Source organism: Schistosoma haematobium, chromosome 7 (genome assembly GCF_000699445.3).
Source record: "Schistosoma haematobium chromosome 7, whole genome shotgun sequence".
In the NCBI taxonomy this organism is placed as follows: domain Eukaryota; kingdom Metazoa; phylum Platyhelminthes; class Trematoda; order Strigeidida; family Schistosomatidae; genus Schistosoma; species Schistosoma haematobium.
The window spans coordinates 19,439,348-19,460,320 of record NC_067202.1 but is presented as its reverse complement, the minus strand read 5'-3'; the positions used below and the strand labels follow the sequence as shown (position 1 = coordinate 19,460,320).

General features: G+C 39.7%; 1 protein-coding gene across 1 annotated transcript in view; it reads left to right on the top strand.

The window, feature by feature from the left end:
• The first annotated feature begins 13,748 nt into the window (after positions 1-13,748).
• TPD52_2 (tumor protein D52) overlaps positions 13,749-20,973 on the top strand; it is a 32,884-nt gene continuing 25,659 nt past the window's right edge. Inside the window, exons 1-2 of the mRNA XM_051218166.1 lie at positions 13,749-13,877; positions 19,141-19,265. Coding sequence (XP_051064612.1) covers positions 13,856-13,877; positions 19,141-19,265 — 147 coding nt within the window. The 5' untranslated portion in view covers positions 13,749-13,855. The remainder of the gene's footprint in view (positions 13,878-19,140; positions 19,266-20,973) is intronic.

Sequence of the window (20,973 nt, the reverse complement as noted above, 5' to 3'; positions counted from 1 at the left end):
TCGCCAGACGGTGACACTCGATTACACTTGGAATAAGCGCGTTTATTGATGTTCTTCAAAGACCATCTGCTACTTCGTTTTCGTGGCCCTTACAATATCGTATATTAGACGTGACCTAGGAAATAAGTTTTAACTCTCGGTCAATCTTCGGAAAGACAGTGTGTCCTTTCATATTGTTGATGAAATAGTGAATGTAATGTATAGGATATCTGTCGGTTAATATAAGGATATGAATTAGTGACAAAGTGCAGATTACAGCAAAATCCAATTAGAAAATAAGCCTTTTCTAAAATCCTCTACATAGCCCCACATGTACTGTCCGGATATAACACTGGTATGCTAAAAAAAAGTAGAAGACAAGAAGCACACATTCATATAGACAAGCACTTGTAGTGACGTTGGGTCCTTCCCACACAATCCTCAAAGCTGAACAGGAGAAAACTGGGAAAATAGATATTCAACATTTAATACGGATAAAAACCCAACGATGGAAAGGCGTGAAGATGGAATTAAATTTATTCGAATTGATCGGATGGCATGGCTCGACCTTGCAGGCGTGGTCATTGTTTAATTTTGTTATATATCTTTTATTCATATTAAGTATACTGTTCTATCTCTAGCCTAAGTGTGTCCTTCATTATATTGATGATTGTTAGGATGCAATGATAAATAAAGAAGGAACGAATTGAGCGAAGAAATTTCTTTTCAATTAGTTTTTCATCATGACTCTACACTAATATATATATATATATATATATATATATATATATACATATATATATATATGGTTTACGAGTGCGCCTCTTGCACATTGCGGAAGCCATCGCAATCCATGTTCACAAACCTGACCTTTGCATACAAAAGAGATTCGTACAACCACTTTCCCTGCCCTGGCCATCAGTTTAAGATTTCCTTCAAAAGAACTATTTTTCATACTTCTTCCATTTTTTTTTAAATTTTTTTTAAAACTTTTGTAATTTTTGTAATTTTTTAAACTTTTGTAATTTTATTTCTGTTGCTTTTGAACTTAATAACTTCTCAAAATTCATCTCTTGATTCTTACGTAACTACCATCCTATTGACCATCCGTTAAAATTCTGTTCCTTCTTTGTTTCTTACATTACTCAACTTAGCAACTTCTTGATCACTTTGAATAATAATAATCCTCTTTCTTCCAATTAATCAATGTTAATTTAAATGTCATTATGTAATTATTACGTAACGTATCCACTCGATGAGTATTATATTATTATTGTAAAACGTATATATATTAGTGTAGAGCCATGATGAAAAACTAATTGAAAAGAAATTTCTTCGCTCAATTCGTTCCTTCTTTATTTACCAAAAGGATGCAATGAGTTGATACAGATAATAATGTGACTCCCACGTAAAATCTTATAGATTAGGCAGTTGCATCATGACAAATCTTCAATTTTGGGATTAATTCTATTTATAAAGCGGTAATAACAAAGTAGACCACAATTCCACGCACTCATCGAACATGACAGTAGAGTTCATTAGTGCTCGGTTATTACAAAGTAGAACGACTAGCATACTTATCCCGCTCTGTTTGAACAATCCTCCACTTATTCCACTTATTCACAAACTGTTAGTTTTTATTTAGGACTTCTGAAGTGAAACTACTGAAAAGCTTGTCGTTGACATATTAAATATATAGTCATTTAGTGTAGAGCATGTGATATTATAAACAATAACGATTCGAATGTGAAAGGAAAAGCATAATTGCATTGGCGTTTTGAGACATTGTGAGACATTTTACGAAGATAATGAAATAATATAAATACTGAACGTAAACGTTACTTACTTGCTTACTTTACTTAAGCCCGTTACTGCCAATGGAGCATAGACCGCCGACCAGCATTCTCCAACCGACTCTAGCCTAGTCCTTTTTTTCTAGTTCCATCCAATTCCTGTTCATCTTTCTCATGTCTGTCTCCATTTTGCGAAGTAATGTGTTCTTCGGCCTTGAGAATTCCAAGTGATGATGTCTTGCCTTGGGTGCTTTCCTCAATGTGTGTCCTATCTACTCCCAGAGCTTCTTCCTGACTTCTTCCTCCACTGGGATCTGGTTTGTTCTCTCCCACAGTAGGTTGTTTTTGATGGTTTCTGACCAACGAATCCGTGGTATTTTGCATAGACGACTGTTAATAAACACTTGTAGGTTTTGGATAATGGCTTTCGTAGTTCTCCAGGTTTCCGCTCCATACAGTAGAACCGTCTTCACATTTGTATTGAAAATTCTGACCTTCGTGTTGGTTGACTCGTTTCAATTTGTTTCCATATGGATAAAGTCGTAGTGAGACATTTTGCTGTATATCATCAGTTATAAAACTGTCGTCACCATGTGAGACTGAGTTTTGATGTGACATATATGAAGAGTAGCTTTTGGAGATGCAGATGTTTGCCTGAGTAGGTGAAAAGATATAAACGTTTCACATATGATTTTAACACATTAACTGATATAGACTGTGTTTTGAACGGAATGATTTTAGGATGCCTATACAATAATGGAATATCAAGTTTTTATTGAATATCTTGCTTATGCACACCGTTGATCATCCTGTTAACAAAACGCCTCTTACTTGTCGATCGTTGATGTCTATTCACCCTATCAGAAGTAGTGATCATGATTTCACATCACCAAGGTTGAATGTTTCGAAATGCTGGGTGGGGCCAAACATATCACAGCCACATTTCCAACATTTGATTAAACGTGTATATGAAACATGTTTTTTCAGATGTTGAATATTTACTTACAAGTAATTTCTTATATTTGACTTTCTTGGAATGATGTAGGAGTGTATCCTTTCCATGTTTTTCATATACTTGAAGTAGAACACGGATTATACAGTGATCCGAGCTGGACTATGGAGCACGTTTACGAGTCACACCTCTAATCTATAGCTTGGTGGATCCTGACGGTTAATATTAAAGTCATGTAGTTGTACTAAGCAAAAGTCCTGTTCATCATGTAACCAAGACTTTTAAATTGACATCCCGGTCTACTACACCCATTGTTTTCTTTAGCTCAGAAATTTTATTTTATAGACTGCGAGCTCTTGTGTAGCCCGCCTTTATTTCTGTAGGGAACTTTCCCTTAGCACTCAGAGTGGTTTAAGAATCGTTTCGCTCCAAAAGTTTGAGCTTTTTTCACCATTTCTACTACTCTCATTTATTTCTACTTCTGCCAATCATCTTTCATTACGGTCAACCAGGCTAAGATTCTCACAGATGTATATTCTGGATCCAGTCAGTATGCCTGAGTTTTCCTGGATTTGGTATCTTTCTTCAGACGAAGCAAAGGTCACTTTTAAGAAGGGGCTTTTCTGAGTATTTTCAGAATCCAACTTCTTTCCTATTCAATAAACCTTACAGATGCTAACCTCTGAAGTTGTTTCTGGGAGTTCCTTGCACATTAATGATTTAATGAGGCTGAGGTCGTGCTCAAACCCAGCTTTTGGTTGCTTATCGGAAGATTCTCATGAATAAGAAAAAATGATTGACCTGTCAGTGAAGTCAGTCTCAATGCGCTGTGGAATTTAAGTTCTTGGAATATCCTCCCTGCTATCCGTTTCGGGGTCAAACACAGGGGTCTTACCCTGTTTGCTTACTTTTCTTTTTATGGGTGTGACTTTAAGCCACTCATTCACCTTATAACTTGTTTCTTCTCGATGTGCTTCTCTTATTTCTTGTAGTGATGCATGCATTTGTATGCCTGTTATCCGTTTCTCTAATGGGGTCAACCTTGACGGTGTCATTCAAATCCAAGGCTGTGCTCACAATAACGCTCACTGTTTGTTCAAAAACTGAATTCTGCCAGTTTACTGCCGCCTGTTTATCTGAGTGTGATTTTCCAACCACCCTCAGCAGCTCAATCGTTTCATGAATCAATAGAGACTTTGTAGAACATCATGCTTTGCACAGTCAACAGGATATTGTCTTACAGCATATTCTATGTGCAGTCAGTGTGAGTCCAGTGCACACACTCTGACTAAACGTATGGTTGTTGTCACAACGCATACAATCATCCACAGGGAAATAGTATGAAGATCTGCCACGATTTTGTTTTACTTGCACCATAAAACTGTTTGGGATCTCACAGAAAGAACAACAGCAAAACTGATCCCTAGAATAAATGTCCTTTAAGGCTTGATAGGTGATAGATACTGAACGAAAACAAAAAAATATGGTTTATTACTTTAACTGACGACAATGGAAAATTCGACTTGAGTAGATACAAAAACACCTTAAAACCTTTGGATACAAACAATACTTAAAGATGTATTCGATGAGGGAGAAAACACCAGTACACCATTTATTATTTGCACTCAAGAAGCACATGTGATAAATTACTTAAGAAAGAAAGCGATACTCTTGGAGACTACTTTAGCTAAAATAAATCCAATCAAAGCGAAGACGATAGTCTTGATGCGTAATTAAACGATCGATACTATGAAATATACTCAAAAGAAAAATACCACTGTCCCTTTTAAATAGCGCTCATTGTTTTGAAGGTTTTACAGGAATATATCCTTTGCAAGGATGGTTGAGCATTATCTGAATTGTGACAATCCCTAGTTCACTATTTACTTTATGGATCCAGAGTCCAGATCGGCAGCGGCAATATTTGGACTTGAATGTCAAATTCATTTGAAACGTAGCGTGCGTAAGTGACTGACGTCATCTTCTTTGTCTAGAATGTGGTGTTGAGTTGAAAGGCACATGCTCTTCGGAGGTACGTTGATCGCCGTCTTCATCTACATCCTGTAGGCGAGCATCTAATTCCGATGCGCTGCAGTGTATAAGATGGTTTTACTTCACCACAACGGATAGCAATTGTAAATATTTCACTAATGAATGAACCCACTTGGGGACCTAGGATTGACCACAACTATTGGTTAGAGATTTGGAATAACGACAGGCCGCCGTAGTTCAGTTGCGGTTTCGGTTTGCTGAAACTGACTTGGCTTAGCCAATATTCTGAAATCCTCTGCAAACCTGTTTTCAGTCCAATGTAGTAGTATACTCCTGCCTCTGGAAACGTTGGTTTCACACTATGGTAACGACTTAGTACACTTTGACGGACATGGAGGGATCTGGATTATACATCCAAAGAAGTCCAGAATTCAGTTCGCCTCCTTCCCAGTTATGTCACCTCTTTCATCATCTCAATTACAACTCTGTCTAGCTGTTGCTTCATTGAAAGATGAACAGATGTAGACATTTTCGCAGTTGCACCACCTACGCCTTGTTGATAGAGAAACGTAAACTGTACCGTTTGCTGTACTCAACGCACACTGAACGCAGTTACATGAAGGAGTGGCTGATTGTGGGTCAGTACTTCTACGTCGCTCTGTAGCTACGGCGATGCCTACTCCTACACCAACTGAACTGTAGTTTTCATAGTCAGTAGTCGTTAAGTGATACCTTTTCTCAAACTCAGATCTTAGCTTCATCAACTCTCTTTTAAAGGTTGATCTAGGGCAGCCCATCAAGTTTGACGCTCTACTGCCTGTAACCCGTCCTTCATCTCTTTCATTACGTTCTACATTATTAGTCTAAAAGAAACAATTAACCGTAGTCAGGTTGAACAGAAGCATTGATTGAAGTTGTGGACAGTAGAAACAATACATATGGATGGCGTGAGATTTTTGAGAAAGTGGGGTGTAGTCGACGCTCCGTCGTCTCGTGTCAGTTTGATAAACTAAAACAAAACCTGAACTTCGGTTATGTAATGCTGACTGAATTTCATAATAATATTAAGATTGATGTTTATTAATTGTCATTTCATCTAAGGGTTTAGAAAATGCACTGGTTATTAACTGACTGTTCGGAAGACTATGCAACTCGGACTCCGAGGTTTGTCCCCAAACTCCGAGGAAGGCCATTGGACTTTGAGGATTTCCCCAAAATAGGAAAATTTATTGAGTTCGCATCCAAAACGTGCAAATATCTGACAAAAAGATATGTTGGACTCGTGTCATACTTAATTTTTTATATATATTAACGTGACATACTTAATGTGATTATACTGTGCGAAGAATCATCAATCACAGAATCCCTATGACAGTGAATATGTCACGGGTATTCAGAGTTTTACAACACTTTAACCAGTAACACTGTAGCGTGGTGTCGTATCCCAGTTGACTATGAACACCACTACCGAGAAATACGTGCCAATAAAATCAGAAGGTGGAATAGAAACAAGTTTATTTAATTGACGATCTCGTGGTATCGAATGAATACAAAGATCGTGCCAAGAAATGGTACAAGCAGAAGCAGCAGAAGGGAGTACGTGCGAGCAGAGTCACAAACCACGAAACAACAATGGAAGTACACAATATGTCTGTCATTAGCACAGTTAAACAACAGCGCATTAAAACAAGCACTGGTACAATTGATTATGATAATAATTGTTTTCAATAAACCAATAGCGTTCTTGTGATAAAAGTAAGTCACTACAACACCTTCCAATATGAATCGTACCCACCATGCGAAATCAAAAGACAGGAGCGATGAAGTTCGAAGATATATTTGATGGACTATCAATATCAAGGATCGTCTGATCTAATCTGGTTAGCAGTTGCAGGGGTTGTTGAGCACGACGTTCTCGCTCGTGATCTGGTACGGATGCATGACCGAGCGCCTTCAGCTAGATGAGTCCGCTAAAACATGTGGTCAGCATCCAATGTCGAAAACTTACAGAGCTATTTATTTTGGAAATTTATTTACCGCTACAGATCACTCCCCCCCTAGTTGGGTAGTGATGACCCTAAGATGTGGTCAGCCAGAAAATTAAACCCAACGAGTATGTCGTTGGTAAACACTCTTCTGATAGCTTGCTAGGTTTAGTAGCGTCTGGTCGTCTCTCCTTACTATATAGGACCATGAAGTACAGTAAAGTAAAAAAAAAGAAAAAGCACAATTAAAATTTCGGCTCCTCGTAAAATTCATCGTTCTTTTCCAGCCGTCCTGGAAAAGAAAAAATAAATGTAAGTGCATGTCGAAATACACTCGTACTTCCTTAAAAACAATGCCGGCGAAGAAAATGGAAAATAAACTCATATACATATAATATCGTTAAAAAAAGGGATTTTTACATTATTTTTTGTTTGTTTTTTTTAAATATAAATATAAATATATAAGCATATTAAAATTGATTTTTTTAAAAATATATTGTATATCGTAAAAAGAAAGATCGAGATAATATTAAATGTCGAGAAGTGCCTTACGTGCAATAGTCGTTTAAATGTTCTGGAAATCTAACTGCTCTTCCAGAACGCGTCGTTTTAAGTTTATTTTCAGATACATTCGGAGTATCCTCGCGTGTGTTGGTTGTCGATTGAGGAATTATGAGTGGAGTCGTATCGTTCAATTGTACCGAAGGAAAATCGACGTAGATAGGATTTCCTTCTAAATACGCTGCTTTGAGGCGATCGATGCTGATGCTATCGTTGGTTCCGTTCTTATCGATTATATAGTACTTAGATTCACGTTGAAGAACTTTGAAGGGTCCTTCGTATGCTGATTCGAATGGTCGTCGATGCGAGTCTCGACGAACGAAAACGTGTGTACTATATCGTAAGTCAGGTTGAACGAAAACATCAGTTGATTGAGGTCGAGTGGAAACAGGTTTAGCTGAATGCATTGCGTTTGTAAGCCTGTTCGTGTAGGAGGTTAGATCCATGTTCATTGAAGAGGATGAAGGATCCACGAATTCTCCTGGAAGTCGAAGTGTCGTTCCATAGACGAGTTGAGCCGCAGTGTATCCAATGTCAGCTTTCACTGCATTGCGAATACCTAATAAGACAAGTGGAAGAGCGTCGGTCCACTGTGAAACGTTTGAAGCTGATAGTGAAGCTTTTAGTTGTCGGTGAAAACGTTCTACCAACCCGTTTGCTTGTGGATGGTAGGCGGTCGTTCGGAATCGAGTGATTCCTAAAAGTGTGCTCAGACGACGGAAAAGATCAGATTCAAACTGACGTCCGCGGTCTGTAGTGATGGTTGAAGGGCAGCCGAAGTTTGCTACCCATCGTTCGACGAAGGCGCGAGCCACTGTTTCAACAGTGATGTCCTTGATAGGTACTGCTTCTGGCCATCGAGTGAAACGGTCTACGCAGGTTAAGAGATAAGAGTATCCATTTGAATCTGGTAAAGGTCCTACCAAATCCAGATGAACATGGTCGAAACGAGCATCGGGAGTTTTAAATGAGCCTAAGGGACATTTATTGTGTCTAATAACCTTAGATTTTTGGCAGCTTACACAGGAGCGTGCCCACTCCCTCACGTCTTTGTTCATGCCAGGCCAGCAAAACCGTTCTGCTATAAGCTTGATGGTTGCACGAACACCTGGATGCGAAAGTTTGTGCAATGTGTTGAAGACATTGCGTCGATAATGTTTCGGCACGATTGGGCGATCCCTACCCGTAGATGTGTCACAAAGTAAGGTTTCCTTACCTGTTCCCATCTGTTCGATGCGTAGTTTAAGTGTTGTGGACGATAACTCGTGCTGAAGATCACTGTCTTCTTTTTGAAGCTGGGCGAGTTTAAGAAGGTCGATTCCTTGGAAACTGTTCAAGGAAGTTATGCGAGATAAAGCGTCTGCAACTACATTGTTTGCTCCAGAGATGTGTTGAATGTCTGAAGTAAACTGCGAAATGTAGTCCAGTTGTCGAGACTCACGGGGAGAGTACTTGTCAGAAGGAGAGCTTAACGAGAAAGTGAGCGGTTTATGGTCCGTGAAAAGAGTGGATTCACGGCCTTCGATATAGTGTTGGAAATGCCGTACAGCACAATACATAGCTAGGAGTTCCCTACCAAATGTGCTGTACCTCGATTCGGAGTCTATCAACATTGTAGAGAAAAATGCCAAGGGTTGCCAGGAGTTGTTAACCCATTGTTGTAAGACTCCTCCGATTGCCGAGTCGGATGCGTCTACTGCGATATTGATGGGTGCTCGGGTGTCCTGATGTGCGAGCATTGTTGCTTTAGCAATCAGTTCCTTAACTGTGGAGAATGCTTTTCGTGCGGTGTCGTCCAAATTAATGGATTTCGCATTTCCATGAAGTTCGTCGGTTAGCGGTTTCATGAGTAATGCGCATTTCGGTATGAAATGTCTATAGAAACTTACCAGGCCGTTAAACGTGCTTAATTGCTTGACGGTGGTCGGTTCTGGGTAATCCAGAATGGCCGCCACTTTGGTTCTAAGGGGTCGAATGCCTTGAGCGTCGATAGTGTGTCTCGGAAAGTCTAATGAGTCGGTCCCAATTTGGCATTTCTGAACGTTTACAGTTATGCCATGTTTTTGTAGTCGTTCGAAAACAAGATCCAGATGCTTGAGATGTAATTCTCTGTCTGAACTTGCGATTAGGCAGTCGTCAACATACGCATGTACGAAGTTGAGACCTCGAAAAACGTCGTCTATGAATCTTTGGAATGTTTGAGCCGCGTTTCTTAAACCGAAAGGCATTCGCAAAAATTCATAGAGTCCGAAGGGAGTTATGATGGTGGTTTTCGGTATGTCGTCTGTGGCCATAGGTATTTCGTTATACGCTTTAACCAAGTCGATTTTTGAAAAGACAGTTGTACCTTTCAAGGTAGCTGTCAAATCGTGAATTTGAGGTGACGTGTAACGATCGGGAATGGTTTTTGCATCCAATCGCCGATAGTCACCAGTTGGACGCCAATCGTTGCTGTCCTTTTTAGGGACCATGTGCAACGAAGATGCATAAGGGCTACTTGACGGTCGTATGATTCCTAAGTCTATCATATGGTCGAAATCGTTTTTTTCTGACCTTAGATTTCCAGGAGCTAGTTGTTGTGCTTTAGAGAATACAGGTGGTCCTGTAGTCGTGATGTGATGTGTAACGTTGCTGGTTACACACGGTAGTTCCAGTTGAGTTTGTTGTATCTCAAAGTAATTGTCGAGTAGTGGTTGATAGAGTGGGTCTATCATATGCTTAATTGTGACTGGGGATAATCTGCAACCAGAAAAGGAAGTTACTCAAACGGACAAATTACTGTTTCCGTCTACTAGCCTCCGTTTGCGCATGTAGATGATCAGATTATGGTGTTGTAGAAGATCCATACCAATGATTGGCATAGAAACATCTGCAACAACGAAGATCCAGTGAATGGGTTTGCGCAAATCCATGTTAGGGTAAACGTACCTTTTGCCATACGTTGCGATCGGTTTTCCGATTGCCGCCTGTACGTTTAGAGCCGATCGTTGGGATTCGCTGTGAGAACGCTAACTTCTTCGCCAGTAGCGAACTCTTGTTGTCACATCTGTGACGTATAACAGGCGGCAATGTTCGCCGGCTACGGTTGCCGTTAACGCGTGCCGGCTTGGAAGTTTCCCGAGTCAGTCGGTTTTGAGTTGGGAAAATTGCAGGGTTTTCTGCAATGACGTTTAAGTGTATTACATAACTCGGTTATGTCGTTCTGAGTCGTTTGAGGCTTTTCTTTGACTGAAAAAGCCTCGGTAGTAGAAAATTTCTTAATTTCTAAAATGCGGTCGGCAGATGCAGCCAGTTCGTCTAAGGCGTTGTTTTGAAACGAGACAAGCACAGCTTGCACCTGTTGAGGAAGTTTGGACAAGAAAAGTTGTTTAAACAGGCCTTCGTCGAAAGTTCTTAGGCTATAACCTCTCTCATCCTTTGCAACATGTCCGTCGCGGAACCGTGTTGCAGGTCGATGTTATTGAGGAGTTCGTCTAATCTTTGTCGATCGGTTAGGTCTCCGCGTTTAAGAATAGAACGTTTTAGCGTTTCGTAAGGCTCAGAAACATCACTAGTAAACATACTAGGTGTTACGCACCTGTTGAATTCGCGCGGTAGTGCCTCGTCTACTGCGAGGAATCGCGCACGTGTGTTGATCACGCCGTGCTCGGAGAAGTCGGCTTCTGAGTAGCAAAACCAGGTTTCGATGTTGTCGGGTCAGAAAAGCATACGGTGAAACGAGGGTGGGGACGTGGTCTTAATCTTAAATACTTTAGGAGTCTGTTCGTTCATGATGAAATATGAAGTACGGTAATGAACGAGGGGAAAAATATATATATCCAAGAAAAAACACGAAAAAAAATCACAACGTATAAAAAATAAGGCAATAATATATAAAAATCCCAAAAAGGAACAGATTCACAGTTGCAATTAGGTGTACCAGATCATGTCGGTCTCACCAATGAAGATGATACAGGTATTCAGTGTTTGGCAACGCTTTTACCAGTAACACCTTTTAATATAATTCGTAACCACCAAGAGAAATCAAAAGACAGAGTCGAGGAGATCGGAAGAGTATATTTGGCGACAACCAATATATCGGAATTCTCTGATCTAATCTGGCTAGCGATTGCAGTAGCAGTTGAGCATGGCGTTACCACACGTGATCTGGTACGGATGCCTTCAGCTAGATGAGTCCACTAAAACATGTGGTCAGCATTCAATGTCGAAAACTTACAGAGCTATTTATTTTGGAGATTTATTTACCGCTACAGTAATTAGAGCTGCCTGGTTCTAATGAGTTTACTTATTCAAATCACTCTGATTAAAAGTAGGAAAAAATACTTTTGGTACTGTTGCGATACGGTACTAAGCCCATGTTATGCTTTGCACAAGTCATAGTAGCTGACCTGATCTAATACTTATGAACCCAAGGTAAATCACAACTGCATAAATTATTTGCTAAAAAGCATGTAATTCGGTTATTTATCTATTCCACATTCCTGACTAAATTGATTACTATTCTTTCATTTAGAATGCAACAGGAGTGAAGCTTCACAGATCCTTAAGACTGTTTGTAAAAGGGATGCTGAACGTCCATCCTAGTCTCACAACCACTTCCAGTATTTTCTGAGTTGCTTTTACCCTTTCGTTTGGAAAAGAACAGCAAAGACTGCAGCTTAACATTACCATTGCAACTTTTAAACGGGAACTTTGTTTAAACCTTTGTTTGATATTCCATTTCTAATGAAAGTTCGTGAATAAATTTTTAAATCTAATGCTACTTTGTTTTATCTACTTAATCGTTGCAAGAAACTTGTGATACACGAGCCTCTCAGCATCTAGTTCATATGTAGTTAACCTAAGTGACTTAGTAAATATCTTCGTTATTTTCTTGGGAAACCTACAGACTTGGGTGCTCTCATAATTTATTCTAACCACCATGGATGGACACGCGTTACACATCCTAACCGTACCCGCGTCTAATCTTATAGCTCCTTATTCAAATGCCATATGATAAGCAAGCAATGCCCCTGCCCGCACTAATGGAACACTAGTAACTCACAGGCACCCTGTATTGCACCTTAGATAGGTCTACGCACTCGCTTTGCTCTTTAGTGGGAATATTACTACAGTCCTGCTAAAAATCACATGAACCCCATATCTCCATCAAAACAAATAAGTCTGTTTTTGCTGCATATTGCAATTTTATTTTTCAGAAGATATAACAGTTAGAATTAGAGTAAAATGGAGGTATACAGCAGATACACGTGGTACATGTCTTCACTGATTAACTGAAATAGAGAATAGGGATATTAGCTTAACAGGCTTATTTAGAAAGACTAGTGTCTAATTTGAACTTACCGCGTGAGAAAGTTATACTGGAACTACGAATGTTGTAGAAATAGTTTCTCGGAGCGTACGGAGCACTCAAACTGGAAGACAGTTGTCCAAAAATGATTCGAATATGAAGGTGAAAATTTGCAGGTACTTTTCATCGTAAGGGTAAACATATTAGGTACCGGTTGACATCATACCGTAAAAAAACAAAAATTTGAGAGTGGTGAAATATGATCCGTAAAAAAGTCAGCTTAATAACAGTTAATTGCCTTTTTACTCCGTGATCATGACCCTTCGGCTTCCTTTTATGGCCAAAACAGCAAACATACACTACACACTGGTAGCAGATTTCCGACTTTTCAATGTTAAGCTTGCTTTAACACACTACGTAATGAGTACAACTCGTCTATTACTGCTGTATGGCATATTTTTTATAACAAACCCTCTGCAATAGATTGGTATCATCTGTGACTTCATCTGTAGTTGTCGGAAGTCTGGGTCCTTACGAAATCAGTACTGATATCCACTACTGCTGGGCACTCAGTATTAGTTTGACTCGTTGGTGGGATAGTGTTGTCCATAATACCGAAGAAGATTAAAAACCGTAGATTGTTTCCCTTCATTTTGCCGTTAATATCATAAAGGACAGTTAGGAACGAACATACGAACAGTTAGAGTCACAGGCGGCAGCAACAATTATTTTAGCTAAATAAAAACGAACTTCGGTTTCGGATATCTAGAAAACAAGGTTAAATATAACCGATTATCATTTAAAAACATAAGGTTTTATGTTAATACTAGCCAGCCTAGCTGAATAAATACATTGACTTCAGTAGCAGCAGGAAAGACCCAGAAAACAAAACAAAATCAGGAAAACTTTTGCTCCAACGTTTAGAGTATTACATTAACTTCTGCATTTTAGCACACTGAAACATTAAATTACATAGCTACACAAAAGAAATAGCTGAAAAAATCACAGAACGAAGAAAGCCGACCGCCATTGCTTACAAAGAAGGCGGACATAATGATTCCCGCTTCATTTTGATTGGTTGTTAAGCTGAAGGACACATTTACGAATTTGAGTTGCGTTTAATTGAAGCCTGGCTAAACTCAAATCAAATCTAAAATGGTCTTGATTTGACCGCTTCTGCAAAACTTGACTAACTATCGAGGTGACGCGCCAATCATTTTACAACAGTTTGACCTTGAAGTGCTCAGCGACCTCCATCAGTGGACGAGACCCCTGAAGCGTTGCCCCTCACATCAGACCTCAAATGAATCTAGCATATCTTGACGGTTAGTTTTCCTAAATCTTCGTTTTAAACAGTTCATGTGAAAAGCATTCTCTGTAAGTTCTCAAGACAAAATAAAGTCAGTATTTGTATCGTTTCGAAAAGGGAAGTGATTTTTGTACTTATTGTGATTATCCTTGCTTTGTGTACTTGTTGCATCGTAAAGCATTCTTGGTCTAGCTTAACTATAAGAACTTTTGTTAAGGTTTGAAATTTTTGTTAAGCTTTGTCCTGTGGTACCTCTTTCTTTACTTATTGACTGACACTCGTGTTCACATTGTGATCGTATTGTGTTTCAAACCTTTTTAATCAAATTACAATGGTTGGTAAGACTTGTAAATGTAGACAACCAAACTGCCTGTTCCCCGTTAAGGAAGGAATGCATTGCAATGAATGTAAAAGGTGGTACCATAAGATGTATAAACGTCTAAGTCATACAGCATACAAAAGTTGCTCGAAGCCTAACTCGCATTAGCTTTCTATGTTCTGCTGTACAAGTAAATAGTTACTGCTCCAGAAGGCTATGAGCCTATTGGCTTTGGCCTACAAGAAAAACGATGGGAGTTGCCCTGATAATATGATTACTGAGACTCAGATTTGTGTAGTGAAAGCAGAAGGCCTACGGCCTATGTTATTGCTTTCCTAGTATGCTTCTGTGAGTGTTCAGTCTTCTCTTGAAAGAGTAAATTGAAGATGCGGACAACACTCAGCAGGTTCCAATCATTGATGACTCGATGTGAAACCCTGTATGCCACGGGTATTTTGTTCGTTCTAGGCTTTTTACTCACCTGCCATGTCCTCTGAGATGTCCCGATCTAGTGGGAAGAAAAAGAGAATAAATTAGGTCCAAAATCATTTCTCAGTATTCTGTACATCAAAATGAGATCTCCCCTTAATCTGCGATAGGACAGAGTAAAGAGGTCCAGCTTTTCAAGCCGCTCTTTGTATGGTAAACCCCGGAGTTCTGGAATTGCACGGGTAACTGCCCTCTGTATTTTTTCTAGGATATCCGAGTCACCTTTTAAACAGGGGCTTGCAGCCTGAATGCAGTTCTCAAGCTTAGTTCTCACTAAGGATGTGTATACTGTAGTGAACATGGTAGTATCTAACTTAGTAAATGTCCGTTTTAAAGCCCAGAGGGTTCGAAACCCCTTAGCTGAGACTTCCCGGCAATGGGCCGTCGTCTTAAGATCATGACTCACTGTCACCCCTAGATCCTTATGAGACCGGACTACGGGTAATGGCACTTCCCTATGTTGTACCTATTAACCTTGGAATCCCCAAAATACATGTAGACACGCTTTGCCGCGTTTATAGGCATCAGCCACTCTTTAGACCAGTTTATCATATTATTTAAGTCTGCCTGAAGAGCACATGCGTCTTTGTCTCCAGTTATTACTCGCCAGATTTTTACATCGTCAGCGTGTAATAACATTGGAGACTGTACTATACTTGAAAGATCATTAACATACATTACAAAAGTAAGGGACCTAGGACGGAACCTTGAGGTACCCCACTAAGCACTTGTCTCCAGATGGAGCACTTGAAGTTTATTCTTACTTTCTGCCTACGACCTACTAGGAAATCCTTAATCCATTTTAAAAGAGGTCCGGAAATATCAAGGTTTTCCAACCTCAATAGCAGTCTATTAGTTGGCACCTTGTCAAAGCCTTACTGAAATCTATGTAGACAACATCCACTGAGTTTCCGTCATCTAGCGCATTTATCCAAAACTCCCTTGCTATAAGGAGGTTCGTTGTACAAGATAAACCCTTCCTAAAACCATGTTCTACGTTTAGCAAGTTATTGGTTTCCATAAATGTCATTATGGTCCGTTTGACTATTCTTTCCAAGATTTTAACTATAACACTGGTGAGGCTTACAGGTCTGTAAGTCGATGGAACTTGTCGTGGACCTGTTTTATGTATGGAAGTGACGATTGCATCCTTCCAGTCCATAGGTAACACACTTTGGTCAAGTGACATATTGAATATCATAGTCAGTGGGGCCGCGATATATTGTGCAATATGTCTCAAGATTTTGGGATGTAGTTCATCTGGTCCTGTTGACTTTTCCATGTTTAAGGTGCTAAGAGCCTTAAGCACATCTTCTTGGTCGAAGTCCACGGTGAGCAGTTGGTTAGTTGACTGTTTATTTTGGTCTGGTTCTTTCTCTAGAGGAGGTTCCTGAGTGAAAACTGCCCCAAAATAATCACCCATAGCCTCTGCTTTTTCCTGATCTTCCTCTATCATTTCAGATTCACACCCTTCTTTAATTATGTTGGGAATCCAATGATGCATCCTTGTTCGGTAGTTTATGTACGAGAATATTCCCTTGGGCTGCTTGAGTGCAGATTATGCCAACTACATTTCACATTTTCTTTGAGCTTCCCGAATTTTCGTTATACACTTGTTTATTATCGATTTGTAACGTTCCATCGTACCTGCTGTGCCAAGGCGGATGGCAACATCCCAACATTTCTTCTTTTGTCTTAACAAACGTCGAATATCCCGGCCTATCCAGGGTATGTATGGTTGAGTTACCCGATTGCATAACTGCCTGAAAAAAGTCGATGCCTCTTGTACTGATGCTTTTGCGTCAATTTCCCAGTTTTCAGCCGATGCTGCAGAGTTGATTGCCTCCATATGTTAGGACGGACCGGCGCAGCAGTTTGACAGGCAGTCAGCCATGAATTTGAACAAGATGTCTGCATGGTCACTTCTCCCTAGTGGTGGGAGTAAAGTCATTTGACCAACGTCATCACCGTGTGTGAAGACTAAATCTAAAAGAGAAGAAGATTTTCTGAAGTCATATATTGTAGGATTTCTAATATTTCTAATACGATCTCAATCATATTAAGTCCTTAATAAGTAAACTACTCCCAGATACAGTTTCAGGAGTTAGTATTTGTAAACTTGATAGAATAGGACAAAAGGTGGATTGTGAAAGTCCCCAGAAAAACCGCCTTTTGAAGGTTACATTCAACACCGTTGAAGAAAGGAACCTGATTCTAGGTAAATCACGTAAACTGATTGGATCCCGAATATGTATAACAAAAATTCGGGAAGCTCAAAGAAAATGTGAAATGTAGTTGGCATAATCTGCACTCAAGCAGCCCAAGGGAATATTCTCGTACATAAACTACCGAACAAGGATGCATCATTGGATTCCCAACATAATTAAAGAAGGGTGTGAATCTGAAATGATAGAGGAAGATCAGGAAAAAGCAGAGGCTATGGGTGATTATTTTGGGGCAGTTTTCACTCAGGAACCTCCTCTAGAGAAAGAACCAGACCAAAATAAACAGTCAACTAACCAACTGCTCACCGTGGACTTCGACCAAGAAGATGTGCTTAAGGCTCTTAGCACCTTAAACATGGAAAAGTCAACAGGACCAGATGAACTACATCCCAAAATCTTGAGACATATTGCACAATATATCGCGGCCCCACTGACTATGATATTCAATATGTCACTTGACCAAAGTGTGTTACCTATGGACTGGAAGGATGCAATCGTCACTTCCATACATAAAACAGGTCCACGACAAGTTCCATCGACTTACAGACCTGTAAGCCTCACCAGTGTTATAGTTAAAATCTTGGAAAGAATAGTCAAACGGACCATAATGACATTTATGGAAACCAATAACTTGCTAAACGTAGAACATGGTTTTAGGAAGGGTTTATCTTGTACAACGAACCTCCTTATAGCAAGGGAGTTTTGGATAAATGCGCTAGATGACGGAAACTCAGTGGATGTTGTCTACATAGATTTCAGTAAGGCTTTTGACAAGGTGCCAACTAATAGACTGCTATTGAGGTTGGAAAACCTTGATATTTCCGGACCTCTTTTAAAATGGATTAAGGATTTCCTAGTAGGTCGTAGGCAGAAAGTAAGAATAAACTTCAAGTGCTCCATCTGGAGACAAGTGCTTAGTGGGGTACCTCAAGGTTCCGTCCTAGGTCCCTTACTTTTTGTAATGTATGTTAATGATCTTTCAAGTATAGTACAGTCTCCAATGTTATTACACGCTGACGATGTAAAAATCTGGCGAGTAATAACTGGAGACAAAGACGCATGTGCTCTTCAGGCAGACTTAAATAATATGATAAACTGGTCTAAAGAGTGGCTGATGCCTATAAACGCGGCAAAGCGTGTCTACATGTATTTTGGGGATTCCAAGGTTAATAGGTACAACATAGGGGAAGTGCCATTACCCGTAGTCCGGTCTCATAAGGATCTAGGGGTGACAGTGAGTCATGATCTTAAGACGACGGCCCATTGCCGGGAAGTCTCAGCTAAGGGTTTCGAACCCTCTGGGCTTTAAAACGGACATTTACTAAGTTAGATACTACCATGTTCACTACAGTATACACATCCTTAGTGAGAACTAAGCTTGAGAACTGCATTCAGGCTGCAAGCCCCTGTTTAAAAGGTGACTCGGATATCCTAGAAAAAATACAGAGGGCAGTTACCCGTGCAATTCCAGAACTCCGGGGTTTACCATACAAAGAGCGGCTTGAAAAGCTGGACCTCTTTACTCTGTCCTATCGCAGATTAAGGGGAGATCTCATTTTGATGTACAGAATACTGAGAAATGATTTTGGACCTAATTTATTCTCTTTTTCTTCCCACTAGATCGGGACATCTCAGAGGACATGGCAGGTGAGTAAAAAAAGCCTAGAACGAACAAAATACCCGTGGCATACAGGGTTTCACATCGAGTCATCAATGATTGGAACCTGCTGCCCGAAGCAGTGTTGTCCGCATCTTCAATTTACTCTTTCAAGAGAAGACTGAACACTCACAGAAGCATACTAGGAAAGCAATAACATAGGCCGTAGGTCTTCTGTCTTTAGTATACAAATCGGAATCTTTGCTTCTTCTACATTTTAGTGGTTTTAGATACTGAAGCTTGTGAAATTTTACTATTGCTTCTCTAAGTGAAATCAACGAGAAAATTTTACTAGCGTAGATAAATTGTTCACTCAACATTCATGTCAGTTTAGCAAACAGTTTGTATATTTACGTCTATTCATTAGACTTCGGTGCTCGTGTAAACATTCGTATTCGTTACATCAAGAGTAGAGTATATAAGCTAAGAAAAATGACTAGAACGCCTGTTTAAATCAGGGTAAACAATATCCTTGTCAATTTCACTTCAGCATATTGCATAGTCTCCGTTTAATTTCCTTTGGATTATTTACTTTCCATACAGATGTCTTTTTGCGTAAAACCTTTTTAATAGTCTTATTTTTAAACAGACAAGGATGAATGTAATGACATCGCTATTGGTATCGATATTTCAGAGGATTACAGTCAAACAAACAATGTGTCTGGTGATTCACTCATTAAAATGAGAGCACAATGGACTGAAGAATTAAAGCAAGTATGTGAAATTTTACTACCAAAGAATAATAATTTGCCTATAAGATGAACGTTCCGTGTTGTGGAATTAGAGCTTCGTTGTTTACTTAGTCCTCAACCATATAGTCACCTATTCAAACTATGCTACTCATGGTTGTTAGAGTGGTTGGCCATAAAATATGTCTTAAGTATGAATATAGATTCTAGTTAGTCTGTATGGTCCCATGCAATAAATGTTTATCCTGTGGCATGATATCATGAGTTATGTACTCAGACACCAAAAATGTACTCGAGGGTGGTGAATATTTTTTAATACTAAAATTTCTATACGGAATTTGACGGAGTGTGGAGGTATTTAGTCTTCAGTAATAAGGATATTAAGTCGGTGGACCTGTGTTAATCCTTGCAGTTGGTTTTCTAGTTAGAGTCCATCCTCTCGAAAATGTTCACTGATAAAACTGATGCCACTTGTTTGGGTAAGGCATTCAGTCATTGACTACTTAGTGAGAGAAACGGAACCACACTCTAAGTTTATGAGTTCACGGTTTTTGAACCCTTTTTCTACAGCCTCGGAGATGATTAGTTCTGGGGGGAGGAGTAAAATGATGAAACATATTAACACTCAAGTCGTTAATAAAAATACAGAAGGCCGATGTAAGGCCACCTCGCGTTCTACGATATGTTATGGGGAAAAGGTTCAGGGTTTCAACCCTCATTGTAAGAGATTTTGAAAGTACCTTTCACTAACTTTGTTCTCATACAGTGAACACGCTTGGGTGTGTTAGTATTTTTAGCAACACATAAACAGGCTGCTTGGATACAGTACTCCAGGTGCGCTCTTACATAGGTGGAATATAAAATCCGAAACGTCTCGTCAAAGCATTTGAATGCTCGGTCAAGTGACTAAAACGCTTAAACTCCTTTGATGGCTGTTGCGTTGCAATGTGCAGTTGTTTTTAAGTCGTGACTTACTACTATTATCCCTAACTCTGTTAGTGCATACTTGGAAGCGAAGTACGGTCAGTGGTATACTGGTAATCGTTACTGTGTCCTATGTGCATTATCACACTTCCTAAACTCAGTTTCTGAGCCCCAACTTTGGTACACCTACCTGATTCTTCTAGGTCAGCCTGGAGATCAAGGTTATTAGCCTCACCACTTTTTGTCCTCCAGATTTTGACATCTGCAAACAGTGAAGTCGACAACCTAAGCAGCGGCGGTAGTTCATTAATGTATAGAAGAAAAATAGGGAAGCTAGGATGTTCTCTTGGGGTACCCCACTTTTGACCGGCTTCTATCGAGTGTCCCATTTCCCCTCACTGTCCTGGGCCAGAGAGGAAGCTCTTTATCCATTATTGTATGGCATCTGTTATTCCAAAGTTAGAGAGCTGCATAAGCCCTAAGTGAGAGACCTTATAAAATGCTCTGATAAAATCCATGAATATCACATCGACAAACTGTCATCTTAGACTTGTCCGATCCTCTCTCGTGATAAGTTGGTTAAGCATGAACTCTGTCTGAAACCTGTGTTGCTTAACCGGTCGCATGAGTCCGTGTTACGTAGTAACAGCCCGGATTTTTTTCATGTGACTTAACTACTATGCTGGTTAGTCTGACAGGTCGATACGTAGACACGGTGTCTATTTAAGTGTAGGACTAACTATAACATCTTTCCAATCCCAAGGTAGTTGAGTTTGGGAAAAAGATATGCTGGAAAGCGTCATGAGTGG